The sequence below is a fragment of the Sorghum bicolor genome, chromosome 4 (genome assembly GCF_000003195.3).
Source record: "Sorghum bicolor cultivar BTx623 chromosome 4, Sorghum_bicolor_NCBIv3, whole genome shotgun sequence".
Lineage (NCBI taxonomy): Eukaryota > Viridiplantae > Streptophyta > Magnoliopsida > Poales > Poaceae > Sorghum > Sorghum bicolor.
In genome coordinates this window covers 7921818-7946745 of record NC_012873.2, presented here as the reverse complement: position 1 = coordinate 7946745, position 24928 = coordinate 7921818, and the positions used below count along the sequence as shown (strand labels likewise).

Here is a 24928-nt window from a genome sequence, read left to right as displayed (position 1 = left end):
ACCCCCACAGTGGATGTAGAGCAGCGTTAGCCCGAACCAGTATAAATCTCTTGTGTCCTTGCATCACCATCTAGGTTTAGGGGCACGCAAATTCGTTACTCATTAGTGCCTGGATCACGTATCCAGATGCCGACAACTCCTCTATCTAAGTTCTCTAGCACCTTGTAAATGATCCTAAACAAGTAAACAAGATGTCGCCTTAACAAGAGTTCACCTAACCAATTTTTAGAGTAAGGTCACACAAACCTATGTCACTAATATACTTTGCACACCGATGAGCTCCTACACAACTTAGCAAGTAAGAGCACGAAGCTTCTAAGCTCACTAGTCATGCTCAATAACAAGGCAAATTACTTAACTACACAAGCCAAATTAGTCATGCAACAGGAGCTACTTTTAGCTACACAAGTAAGAAGATAACTAGCAGGCTACACAAACCAACTAATTACGAGAGCAACTACACAAGAACTAGAACTATGTATAGAAAGTAAATACATCGTGGAACAAAGGGAGTAGATGACACAAACGTGAGATCCCTGAAGCATGCAAGCAAGCCACGAAAAGACACTTTGAGGGTGTTTGATTTGCGAATTGAAGTAGTTTATTATCATTTTACTCTAAAGTTTTTAATTTGGTTTATAAAATAAAATGAGTGGATCTATTGTTGTCTCGTTCCTCACAAACTAATAATTAGTAATTCGATGAGGAAGGGGGATATTATATTAAATTTGAGGAATTAATTCATGACACATTAGTTCATCTAAAAGGAAAAAGGTCTATTTAACTCCCAAACTATTGATAGTTGTCTACTACTTCACCCCTTACTTTAAAATAATGTATTCTACCAATAAACTATTAAAAGCACTCTAAATGACCCCCAATGTGATTTTAAAGCGTTTCATTCATGTGACATATTAAAAAAAATCTATATAACCTCATAATATATCCAGGGTTGACTATATAACTTCCTTAACTATAAAACTTGATATTGTAACACTTTTCAACCATCTAATAGTGTCCAAATGACCCCAGAATGGTATATAGGGTCGTTTGAACACTGTCTCTTACCACACTTGCCTAAGCACCCATATTCGCACAAGCCCATTAGTTGCCTTCCTCTCTCTACTTAGGTTTGCGCTACCATCCGACGAGCACCACACTGACTCCTACTCCACCTCACAGCAGTCCTAGAAGGCATTAAGCACTGCGCCTGCTCCCTTACCATCTGATCCCCTCCCACATCCTCGACTCCTCTTGCCTTTTCCTCCTTAGCTACTTAAAAACTGAAGGACAACCTGATGGAGGATGTGGGAAGGGCTAGACGATGCTTGAGCTCAATGTCATTGATTAGTGTCGAGAGGTTGAGCAAGAGACAAGATGTCGGTTGTGGTCACTCCACGGGTATCACATTTTGTAGTTAAAGGCGTTATACATTCAACCTTTGATATATTAGGAGGGTGGTTATATAGATTTTTTTTATTGTTATAGTAGCGAAACCACCCTCGAAACGATCATACAGAGTTATTTAGATATGGTTTACTAGTTTAAGAGGTAGAATAACTAGTTTTATATGTGAAGAAGTATAGTAGACTACAGCCAATAGTTGTAGGGGCGGGGGTTATTAAGTTGACTTTTTCGCATCTAAAATGAGCTAATTCTCCACCAAATTACTTTTGAGTTCTTTGACTATAAGAAATACACGCGATTCAAAATATACTGCTCACCTACCGGCAGCTGGCATAGAAAGAGATGACGACCATCTTCTCGACTTGTTTAGTTCACCCAAAAATAAAAAACTTTTCAAGATTTTTCGTCATATCAAATCTTACGGCACATGCATAAAGTATTAAATGTAGATAAAAACAAAAACTAATTACACAGTTTGTCTGTAAATCACAAGACGAATCTTTTAACTCTAATTACTTTATGATTGGATAATTTTTATCAAATAAAAACGAAAATACTATAGTATCAAAATTCAAAATTTTTTAGATCTAAACAAGAACTTGTCGATTTCCTAACTCGATTCAGACCGGCCCCATTTCGAATTCGGAGTTGCATGCCATGCGTATAAGAAAACTTTCACATTAAACAGTGAATGGAGTCGTAATTATTCATAATAATGTGTTGCTCGGAGATAATATTAAATTACCAGATATTAGGTCTCAGCAGGTCCACCCCGTCGCCCACTCGCATGCATACATATGGTCTCAGCAGGTCCACCCCGTTACCAGATATTATGGATCAGTCGACCTACTCAAAGATCGATCAGAATCAAACGATGCCCACGCGAACCACGAGCCCTCCGGCACTGTTTGGATAAACTCATAATTGGATTAACTAATTCAGAATCATCGAGAAGTATACCAATAATTAATTAATACGACAAATCATGGTGATTTAATTATATGACGATATCAAAGAACCATCGCAATTGCATAATCGATGGCCTGGAAAGAATTGAGGATTGTTGAGACGCAGTTGCAACAGATTCAGTACAACATCAAGAACCATCAAAAAAAAAGTTTTTCTTCTCATGGAAGGGGTCTCTATTCTGTACATATACATAGGTCCATATGTAGATTCCTAAAAAAAAAATATATAGTAGATCACAACTAATTTCTGGGCTTCCCGCGCATAGCCTCTCCATTTGGCGGCATGGTCAAGCGGTATGGCAAGGGATTGTAAGGTTTTGCTGCTCTCTGCTTGCCGACACGACCAAGATGAGTTTGGAAAATATGGAATGGTGTACGGAGGTCTTCATCATCTTTTAAGTATATATTTTTATGTAAAAATTATCACTTTTAGTTTCTTTTTTTATGTTTTGTTTGATCAAAACTTGGATTTTTTTAGATAAAAGATAGTTTATACCCGGTTTCATCTATACCGTAAGGTAGAATCAGACCAATTATTACACAATTCGATCAATCGACCAGTAAAGGACCCAAAACACTAAGGAGAACGAAACGGGAAGAAAAGTTTTGACTATAAAGTACCAATAAACATAGTTGATCTAAAGAAATGCAGAGCTAGATGTCTCTAAAAACTGTCTAGCACATAGCAACTGGTCCTTTAGAAAGTCACACCACTGCGGTCCTATGTGTCTGGAGTCTTGGAAAAAACGCTGAACTGGATAGTTCTATGTGTTTTTGGAAAGATGAGAATTTCTATATGATCCAATTTTGGAGTCTGAAATGAACTTGGATTGTTCAATTCGTTTTTCTACCTTGCATTTGGTTGGTGCATAGAAATTTGTTTGACATTTGGTAATGAGAAACTAATAAAAACTCTTATTTAATTGAGTCAGTAGAAAGGCATGGCAGTTTGTTTTCAAGTTTGTACACATGACTAATGGTGAGTTCTATAAACAGTTGGAAATACAAATTAGCCTCCAATGTTTATAACCAAGATCTTGGTTATAAACATTGGAGACTAATTTGTATTTCCAACGGTTTCTTATGCTTTGATATCGCCATACTGTTAGGTCTTGTGTAGTTCCATTTTTTTAATTTCTCACATCGATTCTTTGGACGTATAAGCATTAAATATAGATGAAAAAATAACTAATTGTATAGTTTATCTGTAATTTGCGAGACGAATTTTTTAAGCCTAGTTAGTCTATGGTTAGACAATAATTGTTAAATACAAACAAAAATGCTACAACAATCGAAACCAAAAATTTTCGCGAACTAGGCATAGAAAGAGATGACGAGCATCTCCCTGAAATGAGTGACTTCTCGATTCAGACCAGCCCCATTTCGTTTTAAAGTTTATTGCATGATCCATGCATGCGTATAAGAACACTTTCACATTAATCAGTGATTGGAATGATAATTCATAATGTGTTGCTCGGAAATAATATTTCTAGATATTATGGTTTCAGGTCCATCGTCATCATCCATCAGGTCAGTGTCGGCCTACTCAAAGCTGGATCAGAATCAAACGATGCTGACGCGAAACTGTTTGAAGAGATAACTGTTTGAAGAGATTAGACCTATAATTGAATTAACTAACTTCAGATTCAGAAACAGCGAGAAGTACGCCAATGATTAGTGTTAGAAATTTAAACATTTTAATGTTTGGTTTAATCCAGAAAAATACAAATAACAAAGTGGTGGCATATACATGCACATGTGCAATTTTATCGCTACTCAGACTAGTGATAAACATTGCAATTGCTGTAGACATACTGAAAATTAGGATTATACCCAGAGGAAGGACCAGTGCCTTGGCACTGGTGGCTCCATTCACACTAGTCGACATAGTTCATTGCTTGAAGTAGAGGACCACAGTCGATGCAGATAGATGTTCGCAATGCAGAATCACCGGGAAGAAGACGAAGACGATCCAAGGAAGAAGATGTCCACTATCCGAGTAGTTACCAGGAAGTAGTCGATGTCGCCAATCCGAGGAAGCAAGCAGTCGTGGAAGACGTTCCTCAAACACCTGATTGCCCGCACACCCAAGCAGGTGTCTCGATGTGAGACGTTGAGTTCTGAAGGCCTACTCTCCCGATCTCTGTGCGCGCAGAGGTTCAGGTCGGCGATATGGAAGAGCAACTCGACATGGACTGGACTTGTTGTGTTGTGTTGTGCATGCAGGGAAAGGCGATGCGAGGATGAAAGATATAGGCGAGAAAGAAAACGTCTAATTAAATTGCAATCAATGACCATCAAATGCCTTTAGCCAGACAACGGTCAGATCCCATTTCTTATCTTTTTTCTTTTCCACCAGGCAAAACGTATGCACACGCACGCGTCACGTCACGTCTCGACATGACACGCTCGCCACGGCTCGGCGGCGGCGGCGGCGGCGGCGCGCGCGTGTGGCACCCTTTTTTTTTCCTTCCTCAACTTCTATATAGGAGCTATTACATGCCGTCTATTTAAGTTGAGTTAACACAGAGTCAATAATCAATCCGGTATTAAACCTTTTGTATTATAGCATTTATTATGGGTCCTAGAATTAAATATCATCAAATAGTATATGAGCCAAAAGCCCAAATAATATTTAACAATCCCCACCTACTTCTAGGGCACATAGAAATGCTTTTAAATTTTCATGTCGTTTCATATACTAGTTGTTTCAGTAGAGACTGTTAAGTTGAACTTCCACCTAGAATGAAGATTACACTTAGTCACAACTTGAACAATGGACTATGCCTTAAATTGCAAGTTTTGTGTAAAATAAGTTTCATCTAAACTCATAACTCATACTAGGTTGCAAGAGCATCCCCTCTGGTTGAAGCATATAAGTCATACTTCTGACCCATTCATGAGTATCTAGAGATCACCCAGATCTCATAGACTGTGACAAGCAGTCAAACTCATATAGATGTATTCCTTAAAGATGTTCTATAGGACAACATCTATCACTTCACAAGCCACTTTGGAATAAATTTAGGTATATGACCAGCCTTCCTTACAGACTTCGGAAAGAAGTACAGTTGAGATGAGTTAAATAAAGGGTCTTTCCTCACAGTCTACTTCTGGTTTGTTTCACTATTCTACTTTACGAGATCTCTGATCATATAGAACATGTTGCTACCAAGGTAGACCTCACGTGGGTCTCAAACCCATCTCACTCGATGCACTATCGATCACATTACGTGAAAGTCCCTTTGTGAATTGATCTGCCAGATTCTTAGACGTATGGATATAGTCCAACGCTATAACTCTGGAGTTTCTCAATTTTCTGATAGTCTTTAGTTACCGTTTGACATGCCTTGTGGACTTTATGTTGTCCTTAGAACTATTGATTTTCGTGATCATAGTCTGATTATCACATTTTATGGAAATAGCTAGTATAGATTTCTCAACCACCGGTAAATCCATTAGGAGTTCATGAAGCCACTCGGCCTCAGCGTTGGTGGTGTCTAATGCTATGAGTTCTGCTTCCATGGTTGACTTCGTTAAGATAGTCTGCTCGCAAGACTTCCATGAAACAACGCCACCTCCAAGCAGAAATACATATCCACTTGTGGCCTTTAAAACATCAGCATCAGATATCCAATTGGCATCATAATAACCCTCTAATACCTTAGGGTATCCGGTATAGAGAGTAATGCGCTCACAGTACCTGTTAAATAGCGCATTACTCTATCAAGAGCTTGCCAGTGAATATCTCCCAGATTTGACACAAACCGACTAAGTTTGCTAACTGCGAACGAGATATCAGGCCTCGTAGCACATCAGTGAACCTATAATTTGAGAGAATCTTAGTTGATCCATTGCTATTCTTTGATTTTTCCTCAATAGCACACTAGGATCATAAGACGTAGGAGCAGACTCACAGTCACTATAACCAAAGCGACTTAAAATCTTTTCCATAGTGGGATTGTACAAGTGTAACCCCACCATTGCCATCTCTTAAAAGCTTAATGTTTAGAATAACATCAGCTTCTCCTAAATCTTTCATTTCAAAGTTATTAGACAAAAAGTCTTTAACTTCCATGATCATATCAAGGCTTGTCCAAATATCAGTATATCATCCACTTACAGACATATGATCACACCTTCACCCCTACCAAACCGATAGTACGCACATTTGTTAGCTTCATTAACAACAAAGCCGACAGAAGTTAAAGTTCTGTCAAACTTCTCATGTCATTGTTTTGGAGCTTATTTTAGGCCATATAAGGATTTAATAGCTTACACACCACTTGTTACAAATCCATCAGGCTGATCCAATAGATCTCTTCCTCCAACTCTCCATTTAGGAAAGCTGTCTTTACATCCATCTGATGAATAAGAAGACCATGAGAGACAACCAAGAACAGTAACACTCGAATTGTAGTCAAATGGGCAACCGGTGAATAAGTATCAAAAAAATCTTCCCCTTCTCTTTGGGTATAACCCTTAGCCACAAGCCTAGCCTTGTACCTCTTAATTGTACCATGAGGCCTAAGCTTTTTCTTGCACATCAATTTATAACCTATAGGTTTACACCCATAAGGCCGTTCAACAATTTCTCAAGTTCCATTAGACATTATTGAATCCATCTTATTCCTTATAGCTTCCTTCCATAGGTCAAGATCAGGAGAAGAAAATGTCTCTTTAATGGTAGTTGGGATATCATCCACGAGGTACACAATATAGTCATCTCCAAAAGACTTTATTTTCCTCTATCTTTTGCTCTTTCAAGTGACAATATTATCATCCTCCTCAGGATAGTGAACATGAGGTTCCTCAGTTTGTTCTATCGGAATAAATTGCTCATGGATATTTATAGATTCATGACTAGAAATATTAGGTGCACTTTTCATAGGAAATTCGCTTTCAAAGAATGTTGCGTCTCTAGATTCCATTATAGTACCAACATGCATGTCAGGTACCCCAGAATTTATAATTAAAAACCTATACCCTACGCTGTTAGCAATATAACCTAGGAAAATACAGTCAACAGTTTTAGGTCCAACTTTGTGTTTCTTGTTTATTGGCACATTTACTTTAGCCAAACAACCCCAAATTCGCAAATAGGAGATATTTAGTCTCTTTTTTCCCATTCCTCAAATGATGTGATTTCTTTATTTTTTTGTAGGAACTCTATTCAGGACATGACATGCTGTCAGGACCGTCTCACCCCACTATTCATTAGATAGTTCTGATGTCTCTAACATGACGTTAACCATCTCTGTTAGAGTATGGTTCTTTCTTTAGGCAATCCCATTAGACTATGGTGAGCATGTCGGTGTCCTCTCATGAATAATTCCATGTTCTATGCAGAAAATAGAAAAATTATTAGAAAAATATTCTCCACCATGATCGGACCTTAAATATTTAATTTTTCTCTCAAGTTGGTTTTCTACTTCAGCTTTATAGGTCTTAAAATAATATAATGCTTCATCCTTTGTTTTAAGTAAGTACACATGACAAAATCTAGTACAATCATCCATAAAAGTAATGAAGTATCGTCTGCCACCTTTAGTCATCTCACCATTCATCTCGTATAGATCGGAATGGATTAGTTCTAACGGTGCCATGTTCCTCGCCTCTGCAGCCTTATGAGGCTTGCGAGGTTGCTTGGATTGCACGCACATATGACACTTAGAACCTCTGACTAAATTAAATTTTAAGATTAAATTTATATTTGGTAGCCACGTTAAACAACCAAAATTAACATGACCAAATCACGAATATCAAATATTCGACTCATTCAAAATAATAGTATGGTTCATAACTTTATTACACACATCGAGCATAGATAAGTGGAACAAGCCTCCGCAATCATAACCTTTACCAATAAAAGTTTCAAACTTAGAAATTATAACTTTATTGGCTTCAAAGATAATTTTGTATCCATCTATGCAAAGCTGAGAGCCGCTAACTAGATTCTTTTTGATAGAGAGGACATGCTGCATGTTCTTCATCAGTATCGTCTTTCCCGAAGTGAACTTCAGAATGATCGTACCAACACCAAGAATCGCTGGGCTGATAAGAAGAAAACAAAGAGATGTCAGCACATACATGTACATTAGCCCAGTATCCATCCACCACTTAGGTGAATGACAGACTGAAAAAACAGTGGGTAAATAATTCCTTCAGCCTTGCTAACAATCATGTTCACTGACTTTTTCTCTTCTCGCTTGAATTTGTGGTCTGGGCAAGAACTTGTCCAATGGTCATCGCTACCGTAAACAAAGCATCCCCCATCTGCCTTTTTCTTCTTAAAAGTTGTTCTTTGCTTTGGCTTTGGATTTGTCCCTTGCTTGTTCTCTTGCTTGTTCTTTTTCTTGTTACGGAATGCATATTGTTTTTTCTTCTGCACCACATTGGCACTAGAAGACTCAATGTCTTTCCCATGTGTGTCTTTTGTTCTCATTTTCTCCTCAACATCAAAAGTTCCCATAAATTCGGCAAGACCAAACTCTTTCCTCTTGTGTTTTAGAGAAGGTGGCAACTTAGCGATTATAACGTCGGCGGCAACTTAGCGATTATAACGCCGGCCACAACTTCTCAGGCAACACACATGAGAATTTTTTGAGTTTTTTTGCTAGTGCCTGTATCTCATGTGCTTCTTCAATCACAGAAGGTTACCCACCATTTTGTAATCAAAAAGCTGCTCCATGAGATACAACTCACTACTAGCATCAGAAACCTCAAACTTGGTCTCAAGCGCATCCCATAACTCCTTAGCGGTGGTGCAAATGATATATTTGTCGACATACTTTTATCGAGTGCACTTATCACCAAGAAGAAGATGAAGATGGTCCGAGGAAGAAGATGTCCGCTATCCAAGCAGTCACCAGAAAGTAGTCGATGTCGTCAATCCGAGAAAGCGAGCAGTCGCGGAAGATGCTTCCAAAAAACTGATTGCCCGCACACACGAGCAGGTGTCTCGATGCAAGGCGTCGGGTTCCGGAGAGACCGGATGTGTTGTGTTGTGCGCGCAGGCAAAACGTATGCGCACGCGCGTCACGCTCGCCACGGGTGCATGCGTGTGGCACCCTTTTTTCCTTCCTCAACTTCTTTATAGGAGCTATTACAAGCCGCCTATTTAAGTTGAGTTAACACAGAGTTAATAATCAATCCGGTATTAAACCGTTTGCATTTATTACGGGTCCTAGAATTAAATATGATCAAATAGTATATGGGTCAAAAAAGCCCAAATAATATTTAACAATTAGTACTATGAAAAATAATGGCGATTTAATTATGTGACGATATTCATGACCCAAACTAAGGCCTTGTTTAGTTCGCGAAAAATTTTGGGTTTCACTACTGTAGCACTTTTGTTTCTATTTGGTAATTATTATCTAATCATAGACTAACTAGGCTTAAAAGATTCGTCTTGCAAATGACAGATAAACTGTGCAATTAGTTATCTTTTTTATCTATATTTAATGCTTCACGCATGTGCCGCAAGATTCGATGTGACAGAGAATCTTGGAAAATTTTAGAAACTAAACAAGGCCGCCAAGTATGCTGGTTCTCTAGAGTATTTTCAAGAGCTAAAAAATCACTTCATGAATCACGTTTAAAACAGTACACTTAAATTTGTTATCTTTCTCCAACTATTTCTATAATATACTTCTAAAAATAGATAAAAATGGATCTATCACATAATCCTTTTTCTGTCCTCCAATTTCTCCTTTGTGGCTGCCGCCGCCAACGGTTGATATTATGGGCTAGAACTGATCTCTCTTTCCTTAAAAAAACTACAGTTCTTTTTATGAAGTCAAATAATACCAATTTTGATTGAAAATGTACTAGTACTTTTAATCAAATAAATATCATTAGATTAATTATGAAATGAATTTATTTGAAGATATAACTATTGATATTTTCCTATAAAATAGGTTAAATTAAACTTGAGAAGATTTAACTTGTTTTAAACTTAGAATCGTATTCTTCCTGTCATGGAGGAAGTAGAACAATAGCCACTATTCATATCCCGTAGAATCGAATTACTTGTAGCCATGTTCTCATTCTTTTTTGCCGCGCAATCATTACAGTCCATGATTGGCGTGCAGCAAAAGAGCACACTATTGGCTGAACCAATCCTAGTCCATGTTCATCTTCCTTAATTGTTCCTTCCGTGCTGAGTATCTGGCACCGCTTCATGCGTCCAGTTGTCTATGCTGATGATCGCGGCTGGCAAGCGCGCGGATGCTCCACGCCAGCGGCGGACTTATGCTGATTTGTTATAAGAGAAAAATATTATTTTATAGCCAGTTGATTTGAATGATAAGGTCAAGCGAACAGAGATTTTGGATCCTCTCCTCTAAATCTAAACACTAATAGGGCATAAGGTTAGTTAGCTCTAAACTTTAGTGCACCTTAATTTAGAGCTTTAAATCTCAAAACAGAGTTAATCGGTCTAAAGTTTTTAGATCTTCAAAGTTTAGAGGAAGGGATCCAAACAAACCTGTATCCTACATCAGGGATATCCATCCCTAGTGACTGCGATAATCTTATATCTCTTTCTGCTGCTCAACATTGCAGAGAAAATTGAAACTTTATCCCAAGAGCAAGTTGAATTCGCTCAAATGCTCCCGACGAACAATTTTTCTGAGGTGGCTACCATAAATATATGTTTATCAGTCATTATCAAAGAAGACCGATGTGGACTATATGAGCCCTAGGTACCCTTACCAACTCGACTCGATCCCCATGCGGGGGTGGGCTAGGCTAATTGGTCGAGGATGAGTCAAACTTTGGTGTATTCACTAACTTGGTGGACAACGCATAAGCAAAACATACATAGAAAAGCGGTTGTTGTTAATGACTAGAAAACCCTGTAAACCAATGTTTAAACTAATAGGCTATGGCATTTAGCGAGACCTCCTCCAAAAGCTATCTCATTTAACGATTTTATATAAAACATGAATTTTTAAATTAATTATGCACAGAAACATTTATATTTTAGGCTTTGAATAAAAAACACTAAATAAAATATGTTCCTAGTAGTAGACCTAAAAGGCTCAAAAGCTTTGGTCCAACCGACGCTTGACATGTGCGCCTGTCAAGGATTCTGCAATTTCCCCTACAAGCGGTTTTTTATATGAATTGATCTTCTATGAAGTATGATTTATAAATTTTTCTAAGATCTAAATAGTTTTTTGATAATTTAAACCGTGCAAATGTGATTTTGTAAACTTTTATGATTTAATCTTAGTTGTTTGGTTTACATTCATGCCCTTACATTTAATTGTGTTAAAAAATAGATTTAAAATCCATTTAAGATTTGATAGGTTTTTATTCTTTTTCAAAATAAAGATAGAAAGTGTATTTTCAAAAACTATTCTAAATTTAATGCTTTAAAATGTAGTTTAAATTATTCCAAATTTTATTTCAAAATTAAGTTTAAACAACAAGTGTACTTTGGTACTTAAAAAGGGATTCAAATTTGTTTCAAAATAGAGTTTAAAAAAGATTATAAAATATGTTTAAAAGAGGGTTTGAGATTTATAAAGACCTTCATTTTGTTTTGGGTCCAAATCTATTCAACCAACCCAATCCTTTCCTCTTTGTCCCCTTGCTACCCCACCCAGCTATTTTGACAAGATGGAGTTTCTCTAAACACGGTGTTGATATTAGGGCCTTGTTTAGTTCTGAAAAGTGAAAAGTTTTCGGTACTGTAGCACTTTCGTTTGTTTGTGACAAATATTATCCAATCATGCACTAACTAGGATCAAAAGATTCGTCTCGTGATTTACAGCTAAACTGTGTAATTAGTTTTTGTTTTCATCTATATTTAATGTTTCATGCATGTGTCATAAGATTCGATGTGACGGAGAATCTTGAAAACTTTTTGGTTTTCAGGGTGAACTAAACAAGGCCCAGGCTGGTGTACATCGAGAGTGGGGAGAGGTGAATTCTGCTACCCCACCCAGCTATTTTGACAAGATGAACTTTATGAAACTTTCTTTTAGACCCTTTAGTCATTTTATAATAAAATTATCATTTATGTAATAAACATTGCAATATATCAGTGATATTTTTATTGCGTGTATGAATAAATTCGATTTTATTCTTGAAACCGGTGTGACGAGCTTACACTAAAACTTTTTATGCCGCAGCATGGGCTGAACAGAGATTTGGTGAGGGAGAGTAATATAAATAGCAAGAAGCCATTTAAGCTTGCTCTATTCCAAAACTGATGACCATTATTATGGCCACAAAACCTATCACTCCAATTACAAAATTATCCTTCGTGATTCTCTGCTTTACAGCTGCCCCTTTCTCATTTACAGGTTTTGAACAAGTTAACATCCGAAAAGCAAAGGCTTCTTGCGTGTTCGCGAAAACAATTTCACCACTATTAACAGCTGAATCAAGAAGAGATATGAACCTGACTCCCATTTCACTCGTTTGTCTGAGCTGGTAATTGTGACTTCCACTGCTGTATCGCGGCACGCAAGGAATGGTTCGGGACTATGGACGAATTCGGCAGCTTCCTCCTCGTAACAGGCGATGTCTTGTGCCTCTTGAGCCAAGCTCTGATCGCGTAATGCTCGTAGGTGTGGCCATCTGCGGCGACATGAGGATCCTCCATTAACTCCTGCACCCAAATTCCATTTCGGTAAGCACAAGCTAAAGAGAGCTGAAACCGATTCAAATTCTGCACACGAGTTACCTGTGTTATAGGACAGATGAAGTGACTTGGTACACTCAGTTTTGGGTTTCTCAAATTGACAGCAGAAGTTATCCTGTGCAGAATCTCATCGAGTTTCGGCAGCACCTCTGACTCAAGATCAGGCCTATCCCTGCATTTCAATGCCGTGCATCTCAATCCGAGCCTGGCAAACATCTCTGCCTCATCAAGCGGCCAATCAGTCTGAGACCTGTCGAGAATGTCAGAGAGCCTGCCATTTCTCACAGCGTTTTCTGCGCTAACAATGAGCCCATTTGGGCGTCTGCCGGTAAGGAGTTGCAGGATGACAACTCCCAGCGCGAACACGTCAGATTTGGGACGAACGGTGCCGGTCTGCTGGTACTCAGGGTCCATGTAGTACAGTGTGCCGGCGACGATCGTCTCCTTGTACTCGGTTTGCCAGTCGGGCACAAGATCAGAGATGAGCTTTGCGAAACCGACGTCGCCGATCTTGCCCACGTAGTTCCTGTCCAGTAAGATGTTGGCCGGTTTCAGGTCACGGTGGACAATAGGCTCGGGGTTTCTTGCGTGCAAGAATGCGAGTCCGCAGGACACGTCAAAGATGACCTGGAACCGGAGGAACCAGTGCAGTGGTTGGCACCCTTTGGTGTTGAAGAGCTGATCTTCTAGGCTTCCATTCTCCAGGTATTCATATACCAGACAGCCAATTTCTGGACAGAAACCAAGCAACAAAACCAGGTTGGGATGGCGAAGCTGGCTAAGAATCTCAACCTGCAAAAAATATCACACAATCGAATTGTTTCAGACAACTTTCGTTTTATAAGAAAGTACTCCAGTACTGTGAATTTTGAATGGTATCTTGGAACGTAGGAATCATCAGCTACCTCCTTCAAGAACTCATCAGTTTTGTCAATGGAGTCTTCCTGAATGACCTTCACAGCCACCTCAGTGTGATCAAGGGTGCACCTGTACACATTGCCATAACCCCCCTCGCCAATCTTCCTTTCTTCAGAGAAGTTATCAGTGGCAAGCTCTATATCTTTCTTCGAATACCGCCTGCAACTTCTGCTCTTTGACAAAATAGCATCAACAATCTGCACCTTATCCTGAGAGATCATGCTGGTAGCCATTTCTGTCTTGTACCTTGAATAAGCCTCTCGGGTGAATGATTTTCTTGCTTGCTCAACTTCAATGATGACCTTCAGCTGTTTCGCCTTCTCATCAGATACCATCTGCTTCAAAGCTTCCTCCCACTCTAGTGCATGCTCCACCTTCCTAGCCTCTTCAGAACACTCGACAGAAAGTACCTGAATCTGTGTGATATGATGGATGGAAGCAAAATTTAGATTATACAGTTTAAGTTATTCAGTGGAGATTATGCACAACATAAAGAATGTACACTATTTGAATATCATAGTCATTTGGCATCAGAAATCATGAAGATACAAACAGATTCAGGAAAAAATCTAACCTTTTTCTTAACATTGACGAGGTCTATACAAGCTTTATCATAGACTACTAAGGTTTCCTGCAGCTCCTTCCTTAGTTTGGACACTTCATCTGTAGATTGGCACTGTAAGTAAGGTCAAAAAGACATGTTTAGCATGTCCTGGAAGCAAACAAATGCATCTCAAATTTTTGCGCGCAACGATATATCTGACCTCTTCGCTGGAGTTTGAGGCAGCACACAGAGCTTCCCCCAAGGAGCTAAGAGAATCATAGTTCTTACTACCTTGTGTTCCTGCGGCATTTATTCCTGAACTTCCCGAAGCAACTTGTTCGGAACTTTCTGAACTTGGAACAACATTAGAAGCACTATATGAGCTGTGGGATTGGGAGAATGAATCTGATTGTGCTTCATCACTAGCAAAGTTGTCAAACAGTAAACTCCTATGTGATAGTGCAAATGTTTCATGGCTAATGGACTCGATCCTCAAGTTTGTGTTAGACTCTGCAAAATTGATATCCCAAAGACAAAATAAGGTTATTAAACAAGAAAAAGGAAACATTGATGCAGTATATGCGGTAGAAGATTTTAAGACTCAGAATGCACCGCTCTTTTGAGGATATCTTGCGAGTTTCATAATTAGTCTCCGTTTGGACACAACAAATACATTGCATGAACTTTGCGTAGCTTGAATGACGGTACCAGGGACATCTGGGATGCTCAGCACCCTGCAAGATGGACAATGTGACAAATAATGCCTTACTGCAAAAATCATGATATATGCATACAAAATATCTTTGTTAATCGGTATGTGCATAGGTGATAAATTATTAAATGCAAATTTGTAAAAAAAAAAAAAAAGCAAAGCAGAATTATCATGCAGGCTCTGAATTAGTTAGATGCAGTTATATGGACAACCAGGAAAACATTTCTAAATCCAATAGAGAAGAACAAGGACAATAAGTCAAATGTGGAAGCCAGCACTAGAACAAAGTGCACCCAAAAGTCAAGGTGTGTTTGGATTGCGGGCAAGGTCGGACAGGATGGTCTTATCCATATTTACATAGATATAGGCATATAGCTATCTAAGTTTTGTGTTTAGTTGAGCGGATAGAACAAGCCATTTTTATTTATTTTTTTATATGAATGAGAGTGGATGGGATGAGAATAGCTGATTACTGATATATCTTAATTAAAAATAGTAAAATTACTTATATACTAACACTTACAACACTAATTTTATCAAGATAATTAATATTAAAAACAAATTGTGCTAATTAGCACTAATCCTAGTCTACTGACAAACAAACCATACACTTATCAATGTAGAAACATTTTTTTAGCATATCAATGTAGAAACATTGATCAACACCAATATTTCTATCAGAATTAACAACACAACATACTAATTATCACTAATTTGTTTACTCATGATTAACATTAGAGAAGGTGGATGAGCTCGCCGAACCAATTTTGCTAGACGGGCTTGCCCAGCATTGAGGAAAATGCCCCCCTAGTTGGATAGCTTTGTCTAAGCTGACCTAAAATCTAACACTACTAAAAACTGGATCCCCTGTCCTGAACAATCATATATCATAAACCAACCTCATCCTAAACTATGGAAAGAAAACTATGGGCAAAGAGAGAAAAGGTAGCGTAATAAATAAACATGAACTCCATTCTACTTTTCCACCAAAACAGATTTGGCTGGTGATTTAAGTCAGTCAGAATGTCACGATGAATGATAGAAATGCAGTTTGAGATGAAGGAAGATCACTGAAGCCGGACATAAGATCCTCGGGGAACTGAAGACATCGATATGATGATACAGTATATGCATAACAGAAGATGAGTGACTCGAAACCTACTAATCTCGCCAAAATTAAAGGTTTTTTTTATTTATTTTTTATTGAAAGCTTACCAAAAATGAACTTTAGTCGTGATTAAAGACATTGCTCCGTGCACCTATCAAATCCAACCTCAACCAAAAAGGTAAAATTTATAGCAAAAAAAGAAGCCGATCTGTCTGATTGACCACCATTAATCAAATCAAAATCAAAACTGTACAGTGACAATGCCCCAACCATAGCCATAATCCATCAATTCAATGCTAGAAAGGACAAGAACCACCAAAAAGCAAATATATACTTAGACCATTGATTTTCTATCCGTCCGATCTGGTGTTGTGTTTGTCTGACGTCCCTGCATTCTTTGATCTTTCCTAGTTTCTTCAATCCCGTCTCCGACCAGGTTAGAGCTCGGATTCGGGACTGGAGTGGTTCGGATTCAGGATTGGAGTTCATCTAGAATCCAGCAGACTTTAAAGAGGCACCATGGCGGCACGCCGGCCTAGCGATGGCAGCAGGGATAACACCGGCTGGCGGAGGCGGCCGGCGAGTAAGGTAGGGGACCATGGCGGTGGTAGCAGTGTGCACTCGGTGAGACCCTATCCTGCCGCGGCCCGCGGCAGGGGCATCACCACGTTTGCGCAGCGTCAGGGGTGTGGATTATTGGAAGAACGGATGCGACGGGAGGAAGACGATGTTAAAAAAAAAATGATTGTGAGCTAAAATGCTCGATCCTTTTTTGCTAGACAAGTGTTTTGACATTTCTTTTTCTTACAAAAATCAAAAATGAAAAAAAAAGCCAACAAACAGTAACTCACCTCCGGAACCAGCGGAAGGACGCGGAGCCGAGCACGAGGCTCCGTACGCCGGACTCGTGCATGTACCGCAGCAGCGCCTCCGCCACGCCGTCGCCTTCCACCACCACCGTCTCCACCTGCGCGCGCGGAGGAAACCCCATTGCAGTCACACCGAAACACAAGCGGACGCTGCACTAAAAATGCGAGCTTTCAGTTAGTGGGATTCTCGCACGGCGCACTCACGGTGACGTTGGCGCGGCCACAGGAGCAGTAGAGGCGGCGGAACGGGAGCAGCGCCTCCTCCGCGCGCGCGCGCCGGTCCCGCGCGTACGCCTCCGCCGGCTCCCTTCCCACCAGCGCCACCGGCACCCGCTCCCCCGCTGCGCCGCCGCCGCCGCAGCGACAGACCACGTCGTCAGCTCGCGTCCATTTCGGAATGGGGAACAGATGAACAAAACAGCCGAAACGATGGAGTGGAAGAGCCTGGGAGCTTACTCGGGGAAGGCACGTAGGAGAGCTCGGGGAGGACGTGGACGACGGCGATGGCGACGGCGCGGCCGTCGTCCGGGAGTCCCGCGGCGACCCACCGCGCGGCGAGGCGGCTGCCGCTGCCGCCGGGGCGCACGGCGACGGCGACGGTCGGCGGCGCGCCGCCGGAGGCCATTTGGTTTCGGTGTAATGTAAAACTGAAGGCTGTCACGCCGCCGTGAGTAGGGGGGAGGATGTAGCGGCGGTGCGTGGCGGTCGAGCAGTCCCGCTCCGCTCCGCTCGGCGCGGCGAGGCAGACGCGCAGGGTGTTTGAGAATTGAGTGCAGGCGGGAATTTTGCTTTGTTGGGGGGAGTCCGGCTACGCCTACATGTTTACTCTCGTAGGCTTGGGAAAATTGAAATGGGGGTGAGGCTGGCAGGTGGGGCCGAGGGCATTCGAAGTGGGCAGTGGTACTGTCTCTTGGTCTTGACACAACACTAGATGACACGATCTATCCCCGCATTTTAAATTTTTAGATCGTGCTTCATCGACATGGGCAGGATCTACCTTTAGAGTTAGATTTAGCTATTTGGGGTTTAAATAGCCTTAAATATCCAAATATGAGAGTTAGATTGAGGTTATTTGCATTTAATCCATTCAAAAAACTATCCCCAAAAATGTGCTTATTTGGACTATTTGGGATATTTGAGGTGGGACCCACAGAGAAAAGGCATCGGCCTCACATCTGTGCTGGATCCCTATTCTCCATTCCCGACTCGCCTCCTAGCCCGCGCGCCTCCGACTTGTGCTGCCGCTCCCAGCCCGCCTCCACGCCTCACCGAGGAACGTCGAGGTCTTCCAGCCCGCCTCGCGCGGTGCCACCCAGCCAAAGGTAGATCCGCCTCGCCGGCGCCTCCCAGCCAGTTGTGGAGGCAGATCTGCCGAGGAACATCGCCGCCTCCCAGCCCGCCTCGTCGGCGCCACCCAGCCGCGTCGGTGCCTCCCACCTATGCCGCTGCCTCCCAACGAGCTCGTCCTCCAGCCGCACGTCGCCTCAGAGCCTTGCTTCTCCTCCCAGCCGGCCACACCAAATTCAGCTGCAAAAGAGTCAAATGATTGAAAAATTATATTTATTGTCAATCTAATCTTTGTATCCAAACACCTCTTCACCTAGAGTTAGTTGAGGGTTAGTCATAAGCTACAAAATAACTCTAACCTTTAACTTAGTTAGAGTATCCAAAGGGGGCCATGGTATAAAAATGACACAAAAGTACATTTCCAACGCTATAATGTATTTTTCTAGTACTTAGGGTGTTTTTAGTTGGGATTTTTTTACCTTTTTTATATCAAAACGTAAAAAACCAAACAAAGGCGCGAGCTTCCGCGTAGGTTGTACAAATAAAGCATTTTTTCTATGTACAAATTTCATAGCACCTAGAGATCTGCTTCCAGCGGTTGTGGCATCCAAGTTTTCAGAAAAAAAAATACCCACCTACCATGGATATGGTATGTATCCGTTTGATTTTCCATTGTAAGCTTAAGAAACGGACCTTTTTCCTCCACCACAGCCGTTGACAGTAGTTTTTTCCTAAAAAAAACCATCACTTTTCAACCAAACGACTTTCAATTTTCTTACATCCAGTACCCATATTAGCTTTTCCATATACCGCGGCTCATAACAACTTTTTGTGAAAGCCACAACTCAATAAAATACACCCTTATTATACTATATCTCATATACTTCTTTAATGGATTATAAATTTTGTGAACCTTTCATAAATGGTATGGGAAGGGCAGGCTTGGTGCAGTGGTGAAAGTGTCTCACTGAGTCACTAGATCATGAGAATTTATTTTTTCCCTTCTCCAGACCCCACTCACGTGGGAGCCTCCAGCACTAGGTCTGCCCTTTTTTCGTAAATGGTATAGCAACTTTTCTGGCATGAAAATAGATTGTAAAATTTTTGAAGCCACAACAACTTTTATGGCATGACAAGTGAGTACAACAACCTCTAAACGAAAAATACCCAGAACAGTATTTCTTTGTCAAGAACAAAGCCATCACAATTTGTAAGCTCTATCAACATCAGCAATCCACATAGCTTTTCGGTCTGCCTCTATCTTCATAGGCCTCTGTACAACTTCAAGAGCTTCACTATTTGAGAGATCTCTCCCCCCTCATAAATCAGCAGGATATATGAACTACAAACTGGGTACCATTCTCTTCAACAAGAATCTACAGTTACCTGATTGGCCACAGGCAAGTTCACCAAAGCATACACATGGCTTTGAAATTATTTCTGCCAACCATAATATAAAGTCTTTTTTCTGCTACTTCTGAAGGACCGATCAAGCACATGGAACATTCCGAGGAGGAAACATATGCACCTTGAGTAGTCTTACAACTGCGTAGTCCATGGCTGCGATATATAGAGCCATGGTCAAGCTAGTCTGCTTGCTACTCCTTCTAGTTTATGGACTTGTTGACTACTTGAGCAGTGTGTTGGCTACACATGACAGACAAAACAGGTGAATGGTGAAACGTTTCTCTAGCTTTTGTAGTGAGGCAGAAAAACTGCTACGTGGTTTCGTAGGATTCTGATTCTTCTCTCATCTCATATTTTTTCAGTTAATCTTTTTTAAGTAGGACAAGTTAAAATGTGTTGTACTTAAATTGTTCTTTGCCAAAAGACTTCATATTTTTTTTGAAATATATTTTTATTTACATGATTTTTTATAAGAAAAAAAAACATTTTTTGGATCAAAATCCAACCAAACGATTTTGTAAAGTGATGTAGTTTCTCAGAGAAAGGTTTCTACAAAGAATATGAATTTGAAACGTTTCTTCTAAAATCGAGATCCCTATCAAACAGGCCCTAAAATGACACAAAGCTGACAAATAATCCATAGGATGACTATACTGATAGTCCTTAGTCATGTCATGAGCCATGACCAACACACACAAAGCTTGTGTTTGCAGAAAACAGACGAATGGACACAAGAAAAGATGAACAGCAAAGCCGTCGAGCCACCCAATAATAGGAGAAAAACTCATGGCCCAAAAACAGCAAAACTCCCTGAAAACGCATTTGCAGTTTTGGTTTTGGGTGGCTCAATTACAGCAGGGGCAAACGGGGGAGGGAGGTTAGGGACGAGCAGCACAAAATAAGGCGACGGGAGAGGAGAGACAAAATCCCTCTTGTCTCTCTCTCCCCCTCCGTTTCGCATCCTCCTATCTGCTGTTGGGGATTCGCCATTGAAGATGTTCGCCTCGCCCTTCTCCGTGACCTCTTCGCACAGCAGCGAGCAAGAGCCGGTTGCAAGGGACAGCTCTATCATCGTGGCCGTCGACCGGGACAAGAACAGCCAGCAGGCAGCAAAATGGGCGGTGGATCGGCTCCTGACCAGGGGCAGCATGCTCCAGCTCGTCCATGTCAGGGGTATAGTAGGCGCCTTGTCAGCCGTTTTATTTTTATATATATGCAAATGTAGGTTTTCTGCATCAACATGTGTGATATGAGAATAAAAGAAGATTGCTCGCCTTGCTACACCAAACAACCTCAACGGCCTTTGAGCTAGGGCAATTTCTGAATTCTGACCATTAGGAGATCTTCAGATTCAGGCTATACAATGCTAAACCATTTCTCCAATATGATAGTAGACCAATTGTCCTTACAAGCTGATTATAGATCAAGTGTTAACCTAAAAGTTTTGTTTCTATTGTAACAATATGACATGATGCCATTTTAGATTGCCAACCAAAAAAAATGACACAAGAAAATGCCTATTCCTTTTGTAGGGTAATGTGCACTAAAAAAAACTCAATTCTTCTATTCAACATGGTCTGCTTTATGTTAAAATCGTGGTCTGATTCATTATGGCTTAACTTGTTTCATATGACCATTATTTACAGTTGAAGCAAACAAAGATGAGGGTGACGAGATAACACAGCTATTTATATCATATAGAGGGTATTGTGCTCGTAAAGGGGTAAGTGCCCATTGAATATTACTTTTTTTTCTCAAATATTGGAAGCATATATAAATGATATCACTGCAGAATATTTATCAATCAACTACAGAAACATCATACTGAACTGTACACAGTTTAACTGCTAGAAAGAGAATTTTGGAATCAAATGCTTCGGTTACACTATTCTGAAAATATCTAGAATGGCTGCAAAAGCAGTATTCACGTTTACGCCACCTTTACATGGCAGATGCATCTGAAGGAGTTGATCTTGGATGGCAGTGACATCTCCAAAGCAATAATTGACTATGCCACTACCAATGCGATCACTGACATTGTCGTCGGCGCATCAACTAAGAACACATTCATCAGGTATATTACCTGCTCATTCATCTCCCATGGTTGCACGCATTTACACTCCCATGATGCCTATACTGAAAACAGGCATGATCCTTGTACTGTGCAGAAGGTTTAGAAATCCCGATGTCCCAACGTGCTTGATGAAGATGGCGCCTGATTATTGCACAGTACATGTCATCCACAAGGCAAAGGCCATCCAGGTGAAGGCAGCCAAAGCTCCTGCACCCTTTACTACTCTCCCTCCAAAGCAACACTCCCAACCAAACATAGAGTCTGATGCCTCAAGGTAAATCTGAGGATGAAAATCACTTCATTAGTTACATTGTGTAGCTGCGAAAATAATATGGTTCCCAGTAATCTGAACCCTTTCTTTCTTAAAATTGTAAAATGCATGGGCTTTCTTAGTCAGGTCACTCTTTGCCTTCATAACTTGTTAACATCCATGTTTTAAAAAAGAACTTGATAATATCAGCTAAAACAAGTATTTGGTTTCTTAAACAGGGCCTCAAGAGGAGACTGGAAGAAGACTTCTCATACATCGTCTCCATTGGCAAGTAGTAGAAATTCAGTGGACCGGTTATCTGCCTATGCAAAGGCCCCGTCGAGAGATAGGCCTCTTACTGGAGCTAAGACAGCACCCCAGAAGGATTTTGACGACTACATCGATTTCATAGCACCACCGAGGCCCTCAGTGACTCGTAGCTCCTTTTCAGATGACATTGATTTCGCAATGAGCATGGAGTTGCCATCCATAGACTTCGGTGAATCCTTGGAGCTCTCCTCAGCGATGTCCATGGAAAGCCTAAGTTGTTCCGGGGTAAGTGCCTCCTCAATAAGTATAACATTAACATCGAGTTCTTTTTGGAAAATGACACAATCTCTTGTTTTATTTCACATGAAACTGGAAGGATGTGGAAGCTGAAATGAGACGCCTGAGACTAGAACTAAAACAGACAATGGAGATGTATAACTCTGCATGTAAGGAAGCTATTGATGCCAAACATAAGGTGTGTTTGCTTCTGTGTTGCTAAATACCAGGTTCTTTCTTACTAAGCTAACCTAAAGATATTGAAACAATGAACGATGATCTGACTGCAGGCAGCACAGATGCACCAGATGAAGGTAGAAGAGTCCAAAAAGTACCAAGAACTACGGAATGCAGAAGAGGAAGCTCTTGCGCTAGTTGAAATGGAGAAAGCAAAGTGCAGAGCTGCACTTGAGGCAGCAGAAGCTGCACAGAAAATTGCAGAGCTCGAGGCGCAGAAGAGATTGAGAGCAGAATGGAAGGCAAAGCGGGAGGCTGAGGATAGGAAGAAAGCAACTGATGCACTGAACAAAAATGATATCCGGTACAGGAGATACTCCATTGATGACATAGAAGCTGCTACACATAAGTTTGATAAGGCGCTAAAGATAGGAGAAGGTGGATATGGACCAGTATATAAAGCAGTACTGGATCATACTAATGTTGCTATTAAAATCTTAAGACCAGATGCATCACAGGGACGGAAACAATTTCAGCAAGAGGTAAATCTGATACAGCAGTCACAGATTGTGCTAGCCTTGAAATTTATGAAACTTTAGCTAGTAAGTTCTTTGTTGATATGGTCAGTCTACATTGCACAGCTTTTCTTATCTAAATATCACTAGAAGAGCATCAAACACCAAATATATTATGTTTCTTATATCTGCAATGGTTTGTTCACTCTCACAAAATGGAGCTTTCTTCTCTTCTCACATCAAACAAATCTTATTAATAGAGTTTATCGATAGTTAGTCAATAATTGATATGAATTCATGACCATGATCAACCTATTTATATCAATGACAACACTAGTATCATGCCTAAAGTAGGTATTACCTGCTAAATCACGTGCTTGTGACAATTTGCAGATTGAAGTGCTAAGCTGCATGCGGCATCCAAACATGGTTCTGTTGCTTGGAGCTTGCCCAGAGTATGGGTGCCTGGTGTATGAATACATGGACTATGGAAGCCTTGAGGACCGGCTCTGCAGACGAGGAAAAACATTGCCAATCCCATGGAGCATCCGCTTCAGGATCGCCGCCGACATTGCAACTGGACTTCTCTTCCTCCACCAAGCAAAGCCAGAACCACTTGTCCACCGGGACCTAAAGCCTGCCAACATCCTCCTCGACCACAACTTTGTCAGCAAGATCAGCGACGTCGGCCTTGCAAGGCTGGTGCCACAATCCGCAGCCGATGTCACACAGTACAGGATGACATCGACAGCTGGCACCTTCTGCTACATTGACCCGGAGTACCAGCAGACTGGCATGCTCACCACCAAGTCTGACATATACTCTCTTGGCATCATGCTGCTCCAGATCATCACGGCAAGATCACCCATGGGGCTCACGCATCATGTAGAAAATGCCATAGAGAGAGGAGCCTTCCAGGAGATACTTGACCCGACGGTGACAGACTGGCCGGTGGAAGAGGCTCTGGAATTCGCAAAGCTGGCATTGCGGTGCGCCGAGCTACGGAAGAAAGACAGGCCGGATCTTGGAAAAGAAATCTTGCCAGAGCTTACGAGGTTGCGTAATCTTGGGCATGATTATGAGACTTCCCAGGTTAGCAGCGCAAGTACAAACTGTTCAAGCTCCGCACCATACAGTTTCAATAATGATGACATCTAAATACCATGAGAACGAATCTTCTGCCGGATTAAGCAAATCAGGCATAATTATAACAGTATAGAGCATAGACAGACATGGACATGATGATCAGAATTCAGTCCTAACTCAGATGAGATGATCATGGACTGCAGCGCCTGATGATGGGGCCTAACATAGTTTCAGTCCACCAAACGAGATTGTTAGCATGTAGATAAGGGGAGCATACAAAGGAAACTTATGGTGTGCATGTGTGTAAAATATGTTAATTTCATTTTACTGTAACTGCAGCCTCAAGTTTTCAACTATGGTTTGCCTCCATTTTTTAAGTCACCAGCACGGTTCCTGAAAA

General features: G+C 40.8%; 2 protein-coding genes and 1 long non-coding RNA gene across 4 annotated transcripts; 1 reads left to right on the top strand and 2 right to left on the bottom strand.

Moving 5' to 3' along the window:
* LOC8082958 (U-box domain-containing protein 34) lies at positions 12590-15666 on the bottom strand. 2 transcript variants are annotated; one of them, XM_021458927.1, is made up of 7 exons: positions 15110-15665; positions 14718-15007; positions 14528-14629; positions 14200-14369; positions 13941-14121; positions 13078-13827; positions 12590-13002 (listed from the first exon to the last, which is right to left on the bottom strand). In XM_021458927.1, the coding sequence occupies exons 1-7, from the start codon at positions 15318-15320 to the stop codon at positions 12805-12807; spliced, it is 1902 nt and encodes a 633-aa protein (XP_021314602.1). In that variant the 5' UTR covers positions 15321-15665; the 3' UTR covers positions 12590-12804. The 2 variants fall into 2 exon arrangements, with proteins under 2 accessions (XP_021314602.1, XP_021314600.1); XM_021458925.1 differs by having other exon boundaries at positions 13941-14369; positions 15110-15666.
* On the top strand, positions 20735-24928 carry LOC8073758 (U-box domain-containing protein 35). The gene is made up of 8 exons (XM_021458384.1): positions 20735-21053; positions 21527-21603; positions 21833-21954; positions 22049-22228; positions 22444-22759; positions 22851-22949; positions 23041-23469; positions 23836-24928. The coding sequence occupies exons 1-8, from the start codon at positions 20876-20878 to the stop codon at positions 24598-24600; spliced, it is 2166 nt and encodes a 721-aa protein (XP_021314059.1). The 5' UTR covers positions 20735-20875; the 3' UTR covers positions 24601-24928.
* LOC110434411 lies at positions 21726-23939 on the bottom strand. Its single transcript, XR_002451909.1, has 2 exons — positions 23804-23939; positions 21726-22234 (listed from the first exon to the last, which is right to left on the bottom strand). It is a non-coding gene; the product is annotated as an uncharacterized LOC110434411 (long non-coding RNA).

What these genes read in the sequence shown, in the direction of transcription:
- LOC8073758 (XM_021458384.1), top strand. Translation starts at nt 20,876, where the DNA reads ATGTTCGCCTCGCCCTTCTCCGTGACCTCTTCGCACAGCAGCGAGCAA. An exon ending in AAAGCCTAAGTTGTTCCGGG is followed by an intron (nt 22,760 to 22,850) that starts GTAAGTGCCTCC and finishes TGAAACTGGAAG; the next exon opens with GATGTGGAAGCTGAAATGAG. An exon ending in GGAAACAATTTCAGCAAGAG is followed by an intron (nt 23,470 to 23,835) that starts GTAAATCTGATA and finishes GACAATTTGCAG; the next exon opens with ATTGAAGTGCTAAGCTGCAT.
- LOC8082958 (XM_021458925.1), bottom strand. Translation starts at nt 15,320, where the DNA reads ATGCACATACCGATTAACAAAGATATTTTGTATGCATATATCATGATT. An exon ending in AAGATATCCTCAAAAGAGCG is followed by an intron (nt 15,008 to 15,109) that starts GTGCATTCTGAG and finishes TCAATTTTGCAG; the next exon opens with AGTCTAACACAAACTTGAGG. An exon ending in TCATCTGTCCTATAACACAG is followed by an intron (nt 13,003 to 13,077) that starts GTAACTCGTGTG and finishes ATTTGGGTGCAG; the next exon opens with GAGTTAATGGAGGATCCTCA.